This window comes from Salvelinus alpinus, chromosome 17, assembly GCF_045679555.1.
Source record: "Salvelinus alpinus chromosome 17, SLU_Salpinus.1, whole genome shotgun sequence".
NCBI classification, from domain to species: Eukaryota; Metazoa; Chordata; class Actinopteri; order Salmoniformes; family Salmonidae; genus Salvelinus; species Salvelinus alpinus.
The window spans coordinates 14,005,896-14,023,928 of NC_092102.1; the positions used below are offsets into that span (position 1 = coordinate 14,005,896).

An 18,033-nucleotide genomic window follows, 5' to 3' on the forward strand; every position below is an offset into this window, starting at 1 on the left:
ATCCATTCCATTTCCGCAATAAATATTCAAAACTTTTTTCAATGTACTGGTGAAGTGAAGGATACAGTTTCCACAGGTGAAGAGGATGATGAAGTAGATGCTGACTAGGATGCCAGGGAAGACTGGTCCACCGTAAGCCATGATACCATTATACATGATGGAGTTCCAGTCCTCCCCTGTCAGAACCTGAATGAAGAGGAGGAAGTCGTTAAATCCGTCCCTCCGGCCAGTCAGTCAACACATCACGCTACAATAGAAAGCACAATACCTGGAAGACACTGATGAGCGCCTGGGGGAAGTTGTCAAAGTTACTGCGTCTGATCTCCTGGTCTGGGAAGTTGAACTTCCCCCCGAACACCTGCATGCCCAGCAGGGAGAAAATGACGATGAAGAGGAAGAGGAGGAGGAGCAGCGAGGCGATGGAACGGACTGAGTTTAACAGGGAGGCAACCAGGTTACTGAGGGAGGTCCAATACCTGAGAGAGGAGACAGTAGTGGGCTGTTATCAGAGATATACTGTACGGTGGTACTTAGGTGAAACGTTTACTGACAGTGCGCTCACGAAAATATCATATCGCTTATCTCGTCATTTCAAATGCAATGCTTGACAAGTGCTGTTTTATTGTTGACTCATTAAACTTAGAAAGCACAGAGATGCCGCTCAGTGATTGTGGAACAAACCCCAAAATCACTGCAACAGCATGTGTCACCAAATGTTAAATCTCTCTGATGGAAGGCTAGCTAGCTAGCTAGCTCGGGATTTGATAAGGCTCGCAAGAATAGCAAACGTTTGGTCAATAAATGCTCTTCCAGTGAGGCGACTTACTTGGTGACCTTGAGCAGTCTCAGCAGGCGGATGCAGCGGAGGACAGAGATGCCGAGAGGGGACATGACGTCAGCAGTGACCAGGATGATCTCGAGGATGCCCACGCTCACCACGAAGCAGTCGAAGCGGTTGAACAGGGACAAGAAGTATTGAGGCAGGCCCAGAGCGTACATCTTCACAAACATCTCCAGCGCAAACAGGGTCAGCAGCACCTTGTTGGCATTATCTGAGAAAGGACACAGGAACCAATGAGGACAAAGGGATAGGCAAGAGGTAACTGATATGAAATCAGGGATAGGCGAGACAGGGATAGGCGAGACAGGCCCCTAAGAACTGATCCTTGTTGGCACTATCTGGCACCAGAGAGAATAACACAGCTAAGTAAGTGGAGGCTGGTGGGAGGAGCTATAGGAGGATGGGCTGGAATGGAATTCATGGAACAGAGTCAAACATGTGGTTTCCATATGTGTGATGTGTTTGATACCGTTTCCATTGATTCCTTTCCAGCCATTACAAGGAGCCTGTCCTTCTATAGCTCGTCCCACCAGCCACCATCTAAGTAATATTTTATTTGTGAGTGATGTTTGTCTTTTTCATGCGGGTCAGAATACTTCTGCTGGGAACAAACAGCCTAAGACTTAGGCTATTGAATCACCTTAGGGTTATTCAAATATGTATTTTGGGAGAAGCAAAACAGTGAGCAGACATTTCCTTATGGCTTTTTCTCTTAGCCTGACGACTCACACTAAATTCTTACGCAGCGCTGTCGTTCGCTGCGTACTTTACTCTGAGACTGCCGTCATTGAAGTCGTTTGTTGTGTCGAGGGGCGTTGTACAAAACAAAGTCATCAGCGATTGGATCGTCTCTAACCAATCATAGTAACAAATCCAATGACACATTTTCAAACCGCCGCTTTACCCACGTGTGTTCTGGCCCAATCCATCGGTTTCTGTACCAATCAGACGGCCCCGAATGGGTTCGCATTCGGTGAAGGGTCGGGGAGGTATTCAGATCCAGACTCATTGCGGAGAAGAAACTAACGTCCGTGGGCGTGATGTAACATTTGGCCGGAGCAAGGAGTCTGGGTTGCCAGGCAATTACTCTATATATATATTGGACGTTCTTTTTGTCCTGTTCCTGTTATTATTTTGGATGTGCGTAAAACCCCCTGCATTCATTATCGGCAAGACAGGGTGCTAAGAACTGACCCTTAGACAGCAGGACGTTTGATGTAGTTCATGGTTTGGTTTGTACTGCAGCTATTTCTGTACTAGAGGCTCAGGTTCTGTCTATGGGGGTAACATTAGTCAACTAAAAAAAGTCACCATATATCAGTGAGTAAAAGTAAAAGAGGTCACAGTATATATATAGAGATAAAGACATGACAGAAACGAGATACAATACACTAGCGTATGCTTACGTGCCAATATTCTGACCTGAGATCTGCGTAACGCAACATTTTTGTGCAAGTATCTTATTGACATCAATGAATGATTTAAGCGAAAGCCTGAGTTGTGGCAGCTTATCTTTACTCTGAATCGGGCCCATGCAGAACATGCTTCTTAGATGTACTAGTCAATGGCAGCTTCAGTGAGAGCGTAAAACAGACCTTATATAGTAGTGTGTGTGTGTGTGTGTGTGTGTGTGTGTGTGTGTGTGTGTGTGTGTGTGTGTACCTTGTACAGTAGTAAGCATGTCTGACTGGTGGTGATGTTCACTAGCGATGGCAATAGTATTCAGGAAGACCACCAGAATCACAGACCAATAAAATGTCTTCGATTTTACATAGACGAGACACTTCATCCTGAAGAACCGGTTCCAGCGACGAGCCAGACGACTGGGGAGAGAGGGTTGAGAGAGAAAGAGAGGAAAGAGGGAGGAGAAATGAGAGACGAGAGGAGGGAGAGGAGAGGAGGAAAGACAGAGAGAGAGAGAGAAAGAGAGGGAGGGAGAAAAGCGAGGGAGACAGAGAGAGGAGAGAATGAGGGAGAGAGGGAGAAAAACAGAGGGAGACAGAGAGAGCAGAGAGTGCAGAGAGAGCAGAGAGGGAGAGAATGAGGGAGTGCGGGGAAGGAGAGGATGGTCTGAAGTCAGTCACCGTGTCTATGATATGTAAAAAATAATATTACATTTAAATGATGTATCGCTTATGTTTTTATCTCCGTACTCACTAATAGTACACCGTCCGGCTCTCACCCTCCATCCCTATCAGACTGTCTGTGTCTGCCTCCGTCAAAGGCAGGAGTCCTGCCAAGAATAAACAGAATATTAGGGGGACTTGTATACATTAAGACACCCTACACCCCAACAGGGGGTCAGCTCCCACCTCAGCCCAGTCAAAGCTCTTCTCTGTCCTGGCACCCCAATGGTGGAACAAGCTTCCCTTTAACATCAAAACAGCAGAGTCCCTACCCATCTTCCGAAAATGTCTGAAACCCTACCTTTTTGAAGTGCATCTTAAATAAACCCCCAGGCGCACACCGCCCCAACTTGCCTTTTCTGACTATCACTGACTTTGCTGTTAACTACTTTATTGAGGGAAAATGTACTACTACAACTACTGTGATATGTAGTTGTCTCACCTAGCTATCTTAAGACGAATGCACTCATTTGTAAGTTGCTCTGAATAAGAGTGTCTGCTAAATGTCTAAAATATAAAATGCAATGTTGCTCAAATCCCTAGGAACCCCTGGAACAAATCAGACACCCTATAACAATTTAGACGTCGGACACCTCCAAGAGATGTCGGGCGCCCTCAAGAGTCAATGTACAACTGGACAGTGTCAGCAGCTACCTTTCCCCTCCTGCTCGTTTTCTAGGACCTCAGCCTGAGTGATCCATTCCATGTAACCCTTCAGGTCCTCATCCAGCTGCTGGGTCTCCCTCAACTTCTGGAACTCCCCTCGGGACTTAGCCTTCTCTCTCTCCTTGGTGAACTCTCTGGGTGTAGGGAAGAGGACAAAAAAGGTAGAGTAGAAAATAAGAGACATTTCTGATTAAATACACCATTCAAGATAACTAGAAGAACAGTATACTCTTAGAAAAAAGGGTTCCAAAAGGGTTCTTCGGCTGTCCAAATAGGAGAACCCTTTTGGGTTCCACGTAGAACCTTCTGTAGAAAGGGTTCTACGTGGAACCCAAATGGGTTCTATGTGGAACCAAGAAGGGTTCTTCAAAGGGTTCTCCTATGGGGACAGCCAATGAGCCTTTTTTAGGTTCCAGATAGCACCTTTTTTAATAAAAGCGTAGAGTAGAGTAGAGGACATGATCATACCCACTGAGAACACCCAGGACCAGATTGAGCACGAAGAAGGATCCAATTAGGATCAGAGTCACGAAGTAGAGCCAGGGCCACTCGTTCCCTATGGCATCGTTCACCTGCAGGAGAACATCACTATTGCGTTGCTACAACGTCACTACAACATAATACACAAGTGTTTCCCAAACTCGGTCCTGGGGACCCCAAGTGGGGCACATTTTGGTTCCCATAGCACTACACAGCTGATTCAAATAATCACATTTGATGACATGTTGGATTCAGCTGGGTAGTGCTAGGGCAAAAACCAAAACGTGCACCTCTTGGGGTCCCCAGGACCGAGTTGTCATACAGTCACAAAGTAGAGCCAGGGCCATCATTCACCTGAAGGACAGCACAACATTACTACCAACTACAGCGTCACTACTGTAATACAGTAGGTTGTTTGCTACACCACCATGAAGCTGGATGGGTCATCTATTCTAATACACTGCCTTTAATTACGTCATTGGGAGGCAAAATAAGCTGTCTGCGGAATCTCAGCCGGATTCTGACCGCATCTCATGTCCTGTGAAGTGCATAGATGTATGGTCCTCTCAGGTAATGGCACGCCACAGGACCCTGCTGTGAGTCTGCAGTCAGCTGCTTCTCACAGGGAGGAGAGACTGACCCAGTAGAGCACATCGGTCCAGCCCTCCATAGTGATAGACTGGAAGACGGTGAGCATGGCGAAACCAAAGTTGTCAAAGTGGGTGATGCCGAAGTTTGGCCCCGCCCAGCCTGAACGACACTCTGTCCCGTTGAGGAGGCAGCGGCGCCCGTTACCGGCCTGGGCACAGGGGGCGGGCCTCTCGTTCTCTAATGTAGCCATGATGTCTGGAGGAGAGAGAGAGAGACAACCAAATGTTTTATTGTGAAAGATGTTGATGTGTGGTGACCAGGGTTGGGGTCAATTCGATTTCAATTCCAATCAATTCAGAAAAACCCCAATTCCAATTCCCAAATTTTGGAGGAAAGGACAGAAAGCAACACAGCATTTTCATTGTGAAAGACTTTGATGTGTAACACATTAGCGACCAGGTTAGTGGTGCCTTGTTTACAACTCAGACCTCCATCCAAAGAGTACAGTAGAGCTACCTGGTTGTCCAAATATTACCTGGTTGTCATAGCTGTTTGTCCTCAATGTCAGTGACTTACCTCAAATACTCTTCACATACTCTTTACTATCTACTACTTTTTGCTTACCTGTGCCGGTCCAGTAGCAGGTCTTGTGCATCTTACACTTGAAGAGCTCCAGACCTACGATGGCGTAGATGGTGACCATGAAGAAGACCAGCAGGCCAATGTGCAGCAGGGGCAGCATTGCCTTCAGGATAGAGTTCATCACCACCTGCAGGCCTGGAGGGGAACAACAGGGAGGAGCTCACTACCTCAGTACTATTTACATTTAAAAAAAACAGACATATTAGCCAACGAGGGTCAATGGTGTGTTAAAGAAACAGAAATGTGCGCTAAGCTAAAACCTGAAGAAACAATATTGTAAAACATAATGGAAGGAGATGACAGTGTGACCCACTACTACCCACTGTGAATGTTACTCGAAGCCTGACGAAGAACTTCTGGTCGAAACGCTGCACTGGAGAATCAAACAACTGAAGCATCAAACAATGTGCGGGCGTACAGTGGGGGCAAAAAAGTATTTAGTCAGCCACCAATTGTACAAGTTCTCCCACTTAAAAAGATGAGAGAGGCCTGTAATTTTCATCATAGGTACAGTTCAACTATGACAGACAAAATGAGAAAAGAAAATCCAGAAAATCACATTGTAGGATTTTTTATGAATTTATTTGCAAATTAGGGTGGAAAATAAGTATTTGGTCACCTACAAACAAGCAAGATTTCTGGCTCTCACAGACCTGTAACTTCTTCTTTAAGAGGCTCCTCTGTCCTCCACTCGTTACCTGTATTAATGGCACCTGTTTGAACAATCCTACAATGTGATTTTCTGTTTTTTTTCTTCTCATTTTGTCTGTCATAGTTGAAGTGTACCTATGGTGAAAATTACAGGCCTCTCTCATCTTTTTAAGTGGGAGAACTTGCACAATTGGTGGCTGACTAAATACTTTTTTGCCCCACTGTATGTGCTGGCATGTGTGCGCGTGCGTGTTTGCGTGATGTGTCGGTCCTTACTGGGGACTCCAGTTACGAGACGTAGGGGCCTGAGCACCCTGAATGCTCTGAGGGCCTTCATATCTAACCCTCCTCCCTTCTCCATGTGAATGCCTGCTAGATAGTTGATGGTGTCCAGGGCGATGGTGAAGAGGCTGCAGGAGAAAAACAACAGACAGAATTAGTACCTGCTTACACTTTTACTGTAGGCTCACTAGGTACGCATTCATAAAGCCTTTATAACAGCTACATAGGACATTATAGAGTGCATGCAACTAACTGAACACCGCATAGATACTAAACAATCGACTTTCTCTGTAACCCTTTACCTGAAGCCAACTAAAGCCAAGCATAATGCATTGTGGTGTGGTTGTAATGCGTTGTGGTGTGGTTGTAATGCATTGTGGTGTGGTTGTAATGCATTGTGGTGTGGTTGTAATGCATTGTGGTGTGGTTGTAATGCATTGTGGTGTGGTTGTAATGCATTGTGGTGTGGTTGTAATGCGTTGTGGTGTGGTTGTAATGCATTGTGGTGTGGTTGTAATGCATTGTGGTGTGGTTGTAATGCGTTGTGGTGTGGTTGTAATGCATTGTGGTGTGGTTGTAATGCATTGTGGTGTGGTTGTAATGCATTGTGGTGTGGTTGTAATGCATTGTGGTGTGGTTGTAATGCATTGTGGTGTGGTTGTAATGCATTGTGGTGTGGTTGTAATGCATTGTGGTGTGGTTGTAATGCATTGTGGTGTGGTTGTAATGCATTGTGGTGTGGTTGTAATGCATTGTGGTGTGGTTGTAATGCATTGTATGCCCCCTTTATAATCTACTGGCATAAAACTGAATGTGACCGGAATACGCTGTTGTGCAGACCCAAACCATACAGTGCTAGCTTGATTGATTGGCTTCCATACGGAGCCCTCCCATGGAGCCCTTACCCCATGAAGACAATGACGAAGTCCAGTAAGTTCCAAGCGTTCCGTAGATAGGCTCCCTCGTGGAATACAAAACCGTATGCTATTATCTTCAGAAAGCACTCTAACGTAAAGATCACCAGGAAGATATACTCCAGACTCTCCTGAAAGAGAAAGACACGAAAACCTTGGCAATGAGACTCTTTACAAAATTCGTCATCTTTATTTCTCCATTAGAAAAGAGACTTTGGGAATTTGTTCCAATTTGCAGTTGTAAAGCTCACACACAACATACACACACAACAGGCTGGGGTCAGATTTGATACCCAACTCCCTGGTCTTACACCTTTCATTTTAGGGAAGCAAAGAGCCCATCTGCCCGAAAAGACCTATCGATGGCAGTTAGTTCAATAGAGGATAAAAGGCATTTCAAGGCCCACTCTGTGATATTTACCGCTGTTTTTTTTCTTCGTTAACGACATAAGAACATAGGAGTGAGCGTTTAAGGAAAAATTATTGGGGTCACTGAAACCTTTGACACAATCGGCTGCTGTAGAATCAAACGGGCTTTAACGGTATTAGATTTGCCAGCTTGTTCTCTCGCGACAGCTCTGATTAGAAAGGGGCCTAGACAGGGTTTAAAGGGATGACGCTGACTCAGTAAGAGGGACGTATGGTGAGACTGGGTGCCATTGTAGTTCAAATGTCTGACCTTTGTCAGCTACACACACACACTGGCTCACATACTAACATACTAGCTCTCACATAAACAGTACGCTGAGGAGAAGTATGATGTTTTGTAACCAAAGGTTATTAAGGACACAGATAATCTTCCTTGACTCATCATTCATTTGAGCTGATAATGCTACAGACGATAAGTTAGATAAACATTTGATTCCCTGTGGTATTAGCTCTAGCATTGATAGTGTCAGGAAGAGCAGGCAAACACACACATAACAGCACCATGTAGGGTGTCCCTCTGTCTCTATACACACACCGTGGTGGTCGCTAGACCAGACAGGCAGAGGAACTGTGGAACACACAACAACTGCAACGTGACAGACTACATTTACGACAGCTACTTTTCGTAGACTACATCTCTGTGTTGACAATTCTCTCCTTCACAAATCACTTCCAAGGAGTTCAGTTAGTTCCTGGTTCCCCTGACGGAAACAAACCGATTGGATGGATTAAAATAGGTATTCTAAATGTTTTCCACACTGTATTTACATATGGCTGGTATGTCTGTGCAGTGAAGAACAGTCACAGAACTAAACCCTGCTTGAGTTACAGTTTGGCCAGGTCTCCATTGAGAAAGAGCTCTTCTGACCTCAAATGGGACTTCCTGGTTAAATAAAGGTTAAATAATGGAATTAGTGAAAAGTGATTTGTCTTGTATATAGCAGCATTGCAGTTGGCTCAGAGTTACTCATCGTTACTCACTGCTTATACTTATTAGTAGTCAATATTCAGATTAACTATTTGCATGTACTGTAGATCTGATTGGTAAAATTACTTCAATAGCCAGTGTCCTTCTACAGAATGAAACTAACACCACCGTGGTTGTTAGGACAGACAAACGCTCCAACAAGTCAGTTCATCAAATTCCTGCCCTGCTAGAGCTGCCTTGGTCAACTGTAAGCTCTGTTATTGTGAAGTGGAAACGTCTAGGAGCAACAACGGCTCAGCCGCAAAGTGGTAGGCCACACAAGCTCACAGAACGTGTCCTCAGTTGCAACACTCACTACCGAGTTCCAAACTGCCTCTGGAAGCAACGTCAGCACAATAACTGTTCGTCGGGAACTTCATGAAATGGGTTTCCATGGACGAGTAAAGCCATTGGACTCTACAGCAGTGGAAACGCGTTCTCTGGCAGTCTGACAGACTAATCTGGGTTTGGCAGATGCGAGGCGAACGCTACCCGTCCGAATGCATAGTGCCAACTGTAAAGTTTGTTGGAGGAGGAATAATGGTCTGGGGCTGTTTTTCCATGGTTCGGGCTAGGCCCCTTAGTTCCAGTGAAGGGAAATCTTAATGCTACAGCATACAATGACATTCTAGACGATTCTGTTCTTCCAACTTTGTGGCAACAGTTTGAGGAAGGCTCTTTTCTGTTTCAGCATGACAATGCCCCCGTGCACAAAGCGAGGTCCATACAGAAATGGTTTGTCTAGATCGGTGTGGAAGAACTTGACTGGCCTGCATAGAGCCCTGACCTCAACCCCATCAAACACCTTTGGGATGAATTAGAACGCCGAATGCGAGCCAGGCCTAATCGCCCAACTTCAGTGCCTGACCTGACTAATGCTCTTGTGGCTGAATGGAAGCAAGTCCCAGAAACAATGTTCCGACATCTAGTGGAAAGCCTTCCCAGAAGAGTGGAGGATGTTAAAGCAGCAAAGGTGGGACCAACTCCATATTAATGCCCATGATATGGAATGAGATGTTCAACGAAAAGGTGTCCACATTCTTTTGGTCATGTAGTGTGTGTATATATATATCACCTCATGGATATACAGTGGGGAGAACAAGTATTTGATACACTGCTGATTTTGCAGATTTTCCTACTTACAAAGCATGTAGAGGTCTGTAATTTTTATCATAGGTACACTTCAACTGTGAGAGACGGAATCTAAAACAAAAATCCCGAAAGTCACATTGTATGATTTTTAAGTAATTAATTAGCATTTTATTGCATGACATAAGTATTTGATACATCACAAAAGCAGAACTTAATATTTGGTACAGAATCCTTTGTTTGCAATTACAGAGATCATACGTTTCCTGTAGTTCTTGACCAGGTTTGCACACACTGCAGCAGGGATTTTGGCCCACTCCTCCATACAGACCTTCTCCAGATCCTTCAGGTTTCGGGGCTGTCGCTGGGCAATACGGACTTTCAGCTCCCTCCAAAGATTTTCTATTGGGTTCAGGTCTGGAGACTGGCTAGGCCACTCCAGGACCTTGAGATACTTCTTACGGAGCCACTCCTTAGTTGCCCTGGCTGTGTGTTTCGGGTCGTTGTCATGCTGGAAGACCCAGCCACGACCCATCATCAATGCTCTTACTGAGGGAAGGAGGTTGTTGGCTAAGATCTCGCAATACATGGCCCCATCCATCCTCCCCTCAATACGGTGCAGTCGTCCTGTCCCCTTTGCAGAAAAGCATCCCCAAAGAATGATGTTTCCACCTCCATGCTTCACGGTTGGGATGGTGTTCTTGGGGTTGTACTCATCCTTCTTCTTCCTCCAAACACGGCGAGTGGAGTTTAGACCAAAAAGCTCTATTTTTGAATCATCAGACCACATGACCTTCTCCCATTCCTCCTCTGGATCATCCAGATGGTCATTGGCAAACTTCAGACGGGCCTGGACATGCGCCTGCTTGAGCAGGGGGACCTTGTGTGCGCTGCAGGATTTTAATCCATGACGGCGTAGTGTGTTACTAATGGTTTTCTTTGAGACTGTGGTCCCAGCTCTCTTCAGGTCATTGACCAGGTCCTGCCGTGTAGTTCTGGGCTGATCCCTCACCTTCCTAATGATCATTGATGCCCCACGAGGTGAGATCTTGCATGGAGCCCCAGACCGAGGGTGATTGACCATCATCTTGAACTTCTTCTATTTTCTTCTATTTTCTAATAATTGCGCCAACAGTTGTTGCCTTCTCACCAAGCTGCTTGCCTATTGTCCTGTAGCCCATCCCAGCCTTGTGCAGGTCTACAATTTTATCCTTGATGTCCTTACACAGCTCTCTAGTCTTGGCCATTGTGGAGAGGTTGGAGTCTGTTTGATTGAGTGTGTGGACAGGTGTCTTTTATACAGGTAACGAGTTCAAACAGGTGCAGTTAATACAGGTAATGAGTGGAGAACAGGAGGGCTTCTTAAAGAAAAACTAACGGGTCTGTGAGAGCCGGAATTCTTACTGGTTGGTAGGTGATCAAATACTTATGTCATGCAATAAAATGCAAATGAATTACTTAAAAATCATACAATGTGATTTTCTGGATTTTTGTTTTAGATTCCGTCTCTCACAGTTGAAGTGTACCTATGATAAAAATTACAGACCTCTACATGCTTTGTAAGTAGGAAAACCTGCAAAATCTGCAGTGTATCAAATACTTGTTCTCCCCACTGTATACTGTGTAATCCCACTGTGTTATTCACTTTAAAGTGGGTGTACTCTGTGTGTGTGTGTATATATATATGTATAAGTATCTGACTGAGTGTTTCCAGTGACAGTGCTGTGCGTCCATGAGGTGATGCTGACTGTGAATGCACGTCGACACACTTCTTCTAACAACCAGGGAGGGTGGGCTTCAGACCAGAAGCAATACTACTTGAACCCCGGTCTTATACGCTTACATCTGACGACCAGGGGGAGAGTGGGTTTGCTTCTTCAGAGCCCAGCGGACAGCTCCTGTTTCAGTGCTCGCATCCTTGGAATGACTCACTCACTGAGGAGCTGGTGGGTGGGCTGAGAGCCAGCCGAAGGCCAGCTGAGAGACGAGTCATACAGGATTAATCAGGGAAGCATTAGGAGATCTAATGCCAAATCAGATCTAATGACAGGAATGGCCAGATGGATCATGCTGGGGTTGTAATCTAGAGTGATGAGATGGGTGTGTATCCTATGGATGGACAACACATTAACAGTATACTGTATGTTGGCCATGGTAGTGTTACTCTGTTGTGGTGAAAGGAGGTGGAACGTGGATCATGACAGAGTTCCATTTAGCAGATGCTTTGATTGAAAGCGATTTACAGTAGTGCTTGTATAATTCTTTCCATATGGATGACCCCAGCGGAAGTCGAACACACAATCCTGGCGCTGCAAGCGTCGTGCTCTACTAACTGAGACACGCAGCACCATGGCACAGGCACCTAGTTTCCATGTTGCAGAACTAGGGAGAGCCAGACACAGGGTTCGTGAACTTGGGAGCGCTAGCTAGCTATGTGGCGCTAAGTGGCAGTTGGTGCACTGGGTGTTCCATCTAAACATTCTGTACAATAGGAGTGCCTAAGGTCAGTCTGTCAGGGTCATAGGCTGCCATAAAATAACGCAATATATGCCACAACAGGTGTAAATATAAGGGTCATCACAGTGTTTACGAACACATTATAACATATTATGACAAGTTATGTCAGATTATGATATGGTTATGACAGTGTCATAATGTGTTATGATGCTGGGTGTCAAGTAAAGTGTTACCGTTTCAACTAATAATTATTAACTAGTTCCACAGCCTTTTTATGTCTACTCAAATGTTTGGTCCAAGTGTTACCTTAACAACAACTAAAATTGTTGGCCTAAACTTTGCTCCAACTTGAAAAAACAAAAATGATGTGTTTGCTCAACTGAAACAAGTCCGTGAAACTAGTTACACACACAAACAGTATTTTAAACATACAACGCTTTCAACGTACATATTTGTCACACGTTGACATGCATTATTACACTGTGCATGTTCATTTATACAGTAATTATTATTCAACCTGTCCCCAACTGGGATTTGAACTCGCAAACTCTTGGTTCACGGCATTCCAATCTTACAGCTACGGCACCATGTCAATTATCAGTTAATCTGACTGGTCTCTCTTCATTGATTTCATTTGGTTATTTCTGTAATTTGAGTTTTTTTCTGGACAGTTGCATATTATTCAGTTTTAATGCAACTCCTTAATCACGAGGATAAATCAAATAGTTTATCTTGAGTGTACTTCTAGCAGAGTTGAGATTTACTTTGAAGTGCATAGTGTAGCAACACAGGTGAAATCAGTCATTGACCGAGATATGTTGGCCTAGCTGTAAGATTGTAATGCCGTGAACCAAGAGGTTGCAAGTTCAAATCCCAGGTGAGGACATGTTGAATATGAATTACTGTAGAAATGAACATGCACAATGTAATCATGAATAGCAACGTGTGTCAAATATGTATGTTGAAAACATGGTATGTTAAAAGCCCTGTCTGTGTGTAGAACTACACTGAACAAAAATATAAGTGCAACATGTAAGGTGTTGGTTTAATGAGCTGAAATAAAAGATCCTAGAAATATTCCATATGCACAAAAAGCTTATTTCTCTCTAATTTTGTGCACATATTTGTGAAATCCATAGATTACGACATAATGAATTTATTTCAATTGACTGATTTCCTTATATGAAATGTAACTCAGTAAAATCGTTGAAATTGTTACATGTTGCGTTTATATTTTTGTTCAGTATAGTTCTCTCTTGTTTGGCCAATGTTTTGGGTTATTCAGGTGACACTTGGGCCGAGAAAAAAACCTGCAGAACCAGTTACTTAAAAATAATGAGTCGAAACAACTAGATTTATTTTACACTGCATGCTCTGTGCTTGATCTGAAAGCCTGTCTCTGATCTTCGGAGACAATCCTTACACACAGAGCCACTCTCCAGTATCGTTGACTAGTTATCTCAAGACACTTTCAAATATTCCTTCAGAAATCCCCTAAATTAAGAGGTGAGTGTATGGAAAAACCTCCTGGGTTGTGGGGTTATGTACAAGTATAACCCTCCGACTCAGATCTATGGCCTGCACCGTACTCCCACACCCACAGCAGTACACCAACACACACCTATGAGAACAGGCCTAAATATAAAGCCTCAGGATGCTCCTCAGACCAGGCTAGGGAGGGCTAACCTCAATATAACATTCAGTATATTTCCACATGTTGGCCTACGTATAGCACTGTCTTAGCTCTGGAGGCATGTTGAGGATGAGGATGGGACTCAAGGGGCCGATGTACTATAGCTGGAGCGGTTAGCTGCTGGACAGGACAGTCTGACCTTGCGATGACTCGAAAGGGAAAGTACTGAGATGACCAACTGACTATGACCAAACACTTTGTTTCAAAGTTGTTTCAAATTACTTGGATTTCAAGCATTTGTGCCATGTATTAGCCTACCAGTCATACGCTAAGGATAGAAGGACACAGCTGTTGTTGTCTAACTGATGACCATCAGTTTGTTCAACATGCCTTAGTTGCCATCAGCCACAAAATAACCTCTTACTGCATGTTGATGTGACATCACTCCACTGGGAAAACCCCAAATGTAGCCTCAACTGTGGGGTCATTGGAGTCAACACGGGCCAGCAGCTATTCCTAATGTATGGTATACTCAGTGCATGTCATAATTATGTTACAATCAGAACAGCTTTACACACACAAACTGAAGATCAGGTCAGTAGGTTCTCACCAGGCTGGTGTTGGTAGCGTTGTTGTCATCTTCAGGCATGGGTAGGAACACAGCCAAGGCCACACAGTTGGCAAAGATGGTCAGCAGGATGATGATCTCAAAGGGTCTGGAGAGGACGGCTCAGGAAGACAACAACCAGGCAGATACACACAGGGCTAAAATTGAATATGAGACTGGAGCAGACAGGAACATTACGCTATTGAGAGATATGCTCTTGTTGTGGATTTCACTGTGACGCTTCCAGAGATAGACCTTGATGGTGAAAACAGTCAAATGATTTCCTATTTTTTTGCGTCTGCATGTCCTTGAACCGATTATTTTAAAATCGTACGCAGAAGAAGTTCTAAATGTAATTCAGTTGCTACTGGGAGTCTGCATTAACCCTGTTGGCCTTGAGATACTCAGTGAGGGCGCAGCACTGAGCTAGCCTCTAAATCGAAATGCACAACAGATTCGAGCCAATGTCTTTTAAGTAGTTGAACATGTTCTTAGTCCAACTTTGTGAAAGTGAAAAACTGACACAATTTCATTTTTGTCATTAACAACTTTATATCAAATTAGTGCCTTTGATTTGATAGCCTGCACATGCGCAGTTCGACGCGAGGTGACCGTTAGAGCCGATGACGTATTTCTGAGCATGAGCTTAGCTAGCTAACATCGCCTTGAAAACAAGTGTGATCCGGGATTTCTATTGGGGAAGCAGTTTCTGCCTATCTTCATACTGTACTGTCTTTGATTTTATGTCAACATGAAACACCATTTTAGCAAACTAAAACCGACTTCCTGAGCTTCAAATGGGCCATTGAGTCTTCACATAGGAATTCATGGTGTGAAATCCTCAATCACTTTGTTCATATAAAGTTGTACCTGACCCATCATTTTTTGTATTACTGTCCCCAGTGGCAAAAAGTGACATCCCAAAAAACACAAAAACTATACAACACCAATGGCTTCTAGCCTCCCACGCATACTTTCTGTCCCTAACTGAAACTAAATAATATAAAAACTAAAGAAATATTTTTCAGAAAACTTAAACTAAATAAAAACGAGCAAATCAGGTCTGAAAACGAACTAAAAAGAAACTGAATCTAAAATTAAAACGAATATAAACGAACCATGAACCTGCCATAATCCTGCCCGCCCTTCTCATTCCCACCTCTAAGGGGAGCTATGTCAGAAATCCCCTGCCAGCTCAGCAGCAGTGTCTCAGTGTGATGCCACAGGACAGCTGCACTACTGACCACCAGCCCAGAATATTATCAAACCTTTTAAACACACTTTATACAAACTCAAATAAGTCCCAAGTAAATCTTTTGCCTATGATGATGAATTACTAAGGTCAGTCTCGCATGGCGTTGTGTCTGGCACATAGGAAAAGTCAATTTTACAAGTGTTGTAAAGAGTGTATATTTTTAGCTTCTATTTCTAGAACATTCTTCTGCTCTGAGTACCTGAGGCCTGGATTCTGTGAGCACAAAGCGATGTGTAAACAATCAAACTCTCTCTTTTTACGGTTGAATGTAAAGAGGATGTTTCATCCTAACAACTGACAATGCCAGAACCTGCCTGCAGAAAAACAAAAGTAGGTGCCATCTTTAATCTATGAAAAGGACATCCTGTCAATTGGCAAATCATTTTACAAACCATAATCTATGATGGAAACAAGCATTGGATCTAAGAAATAACGATCTCCACCATCAAAAGTTCTGAACTGAAGACAAGCCTTTGCCTCTGGCCAGGAGAAATAGTGTCGACGAATACTAGATGAAATCTAGATGAAATGTTTTTACCAATGTATAACCAGCAGACAGCTATAGTATGCGAGACTGATCCGAAAACAGGGTGGAAACCCCCAGAGTAGGAAAACATCCTTCAACAACCTGTCTTCAGGATCAAGCTAACTGTCATAGACATAGAATAACTAGAATGGGTGGAAAAGCCCCTCAGCTCAGACCATGGCAATTTGAAAGTGCACCCAATAACACAGTAGATACCGTATATAATACCGTAGATATTATGGGTACTCAACTATATGATACTGGTAGAATATATAACTATTGGCTAACTGTGCCCTAACATTTCAACAATGCTCTTTCCACATAAAAGCAGCCAAGTCAGCCAGACACTTATCACTAAATAAACTGGCTTCATTAACTGTCGTTTTTTTTTTAATCGTGCAGGGTTAAGCTGTGGATAAGCACCCTGGACAGTGAAAAGACTGGGTTACATATTTCACATAGACTCTGGGTGGGCAACCCAGGCAGGCTGCATAACAAAAGTTTTAACACCTACAAAAGTTCCTCAACAGAGATTTTAAAGAGGATTATAGACATGGCTGCGCTTGGGAACTAAATGCACCAGCTGGGAAGTTCCCTGTTCAACTATTTGTACACTTTTAGCATGGCAGGCAGGCAGATTGCTTTTGCATATGTACTTGGTCTAAAAAAACATTTGGCAAGTAACACATTTAAAGTCTCTGAAATGTCCAAACGAGAGTGATCCTGTAGAATAGAAGGTTCAACCACCAAGCACATAAATGTTCTGTAGAGAATATAGGCATGACATGAGTAGAGAGCATACAGAGAGTATAACACTCGACTTCGCCTCGGGCCTTAACTCCCGTGCCAATATATCCAACAAACACCGGGCTTCTCGGGCATTATCACTTAAATAAGTCACATGGAACATTTCTTCAACAGAATCAAAGAGCAAGAGTCAGGATTGTGTTAAAGAGCGCAGGGTGCATGTGTGCGCACATGCATTTCTGTATACTGTATGGGCCCTTAAAGGATACTTCCACTCTACGATGTTAATGCAGGCTTTTCTGAAGGGGTTTTTGAGAGTGAAGAAGAAGAGGGATCGGGCGGGGCGAGGGTTACCCCCCGTCGCCTGCATCTTCTTCAACTTCTCCCTCTGCTTCCTCTTCAGCTCCTCTTCGTTCATGATGAACGACGTCAACGCAGCCATCGCCGGCTCACCGTTGGCCGCCATACTGTCCTACTGTCCCGCCCGGGACAAAGCTTCTAAATCCTGGAAAGATACGTCCTCTCCTTTAATCACCACCAAATATTCCAGAAACGGTTGTATCTGCTACACAACTTTGTGTTGTGACTCCACTGTGGCCCCACTTTAGTTCCAGAACTTCCACAATCCTTAGGCACTCAGTTCTGTGCTCTCTTCTCTTCTGCCTCCACCCTCTTCCCTCTCTCTCCTTCTCTGAACAGGTACAGGACAGAGTGATCCACTTGGCCCAGGCTCCTGTTAGAGGAGAAAACTGCACCAGACCAGGAGAGGAAAACTTAGAGGAGCTGTCTGTGAGCTGCTTGAAGAACAGCAGTTGGCCCGGCCGCCTCCCTGATTTAAATATAGAGCGCTAACGACGGACTGACTGTAGCCATGCTTGGGGATGGCTAACAGGCTGGAGGTGGAGGGTAGGGGGAATGACAGCGAGGGGGGGGGGGGGGGGGGGCTGAGGAGGGGAGGGAGTAGAGGGGTAGCTAAGGGGGTTTTGGGGGGTGAGGGCGTGGGGGACGGTGTGCACAAGGAAGGAAGGGGGAAGCACGATCAGTCAGGGTAGAGGAAGTCCTCCCGAGGCAGCAGAAAAAACAGCCTGTCCCCAAGAGAGACAGAGAAAGTGTGCAGCTGTCCCCCTACC

At 44.4% G+C, this 18,033-nt stretch overlaps 1 protein-coding gene across 4 annotated transcripts in view; it reads right to left on the reverse strand.

The window, feature by feature from the left end:
• The window catches only part of LOC139542196 (dihydropyridine-sensitive L-type skeletal muscle calcium channel subunit alpha-1-like), a 42,072-nt gene extending 24,308 nt beyond the window's left edge, over positions 1-17,764 (reverse strand). For 3 of the 4 annotated variants that reach the window (XM_071347337.1, XM_071347336.1, XM_071347335.1), the window contains exons 1-13: positions 17,173-17,760; positions 14,379-14,484; positions 7,185-7,324; positions 6,274-6,407; positions 5,329-5,481; positions 4,754-4,959; positions 4,102-4,205; positions 3,622-3,767; positions 2,999-3,074; positions 2,504-2,664; positions 827-1,052; positions 269-476; positions 66-186 (exon numbers count right to left, since the gene is read on the reverse strand). In XM_071347337.1, coding sequence (XP_071203438.1) covers positions 66-186; positions 269-476; positions 827-1,052; positions 2,504-2,664; positions 2,999-3,074; positions 3,622-3,767; positions 4,102-4,205; positions 4,754-4,959; positions 5,329-5,481; positions 6,274-6,407; positions 7,185-7,324; positions 14,379-14,484; positions 17,173-17,369 — 1,978 coding nt within the window. In that variant the 5' untranslated portion in view covers positions 17,370-17,760. Of the gene's footprint in view, positions 1-65; positions 187-268; positions 477-826; positions 1,053-2,503; positions 2,665-2,998; positions 3,075-3,621; positions 3,768-4,101; positions 4,206-4,753; positions 4,960-5,328; positions 5,482-6,273; positions 6,408-7,184; positions 7,325-14,378; positions 14,485-17,172 lie in introns of all 4 variants that reach the window. The other variant, XM_071347339.1, reaches the window with a different exon arrangement.
• Positions 17,765-18,033: the final 269 nt, after the last annotated feature.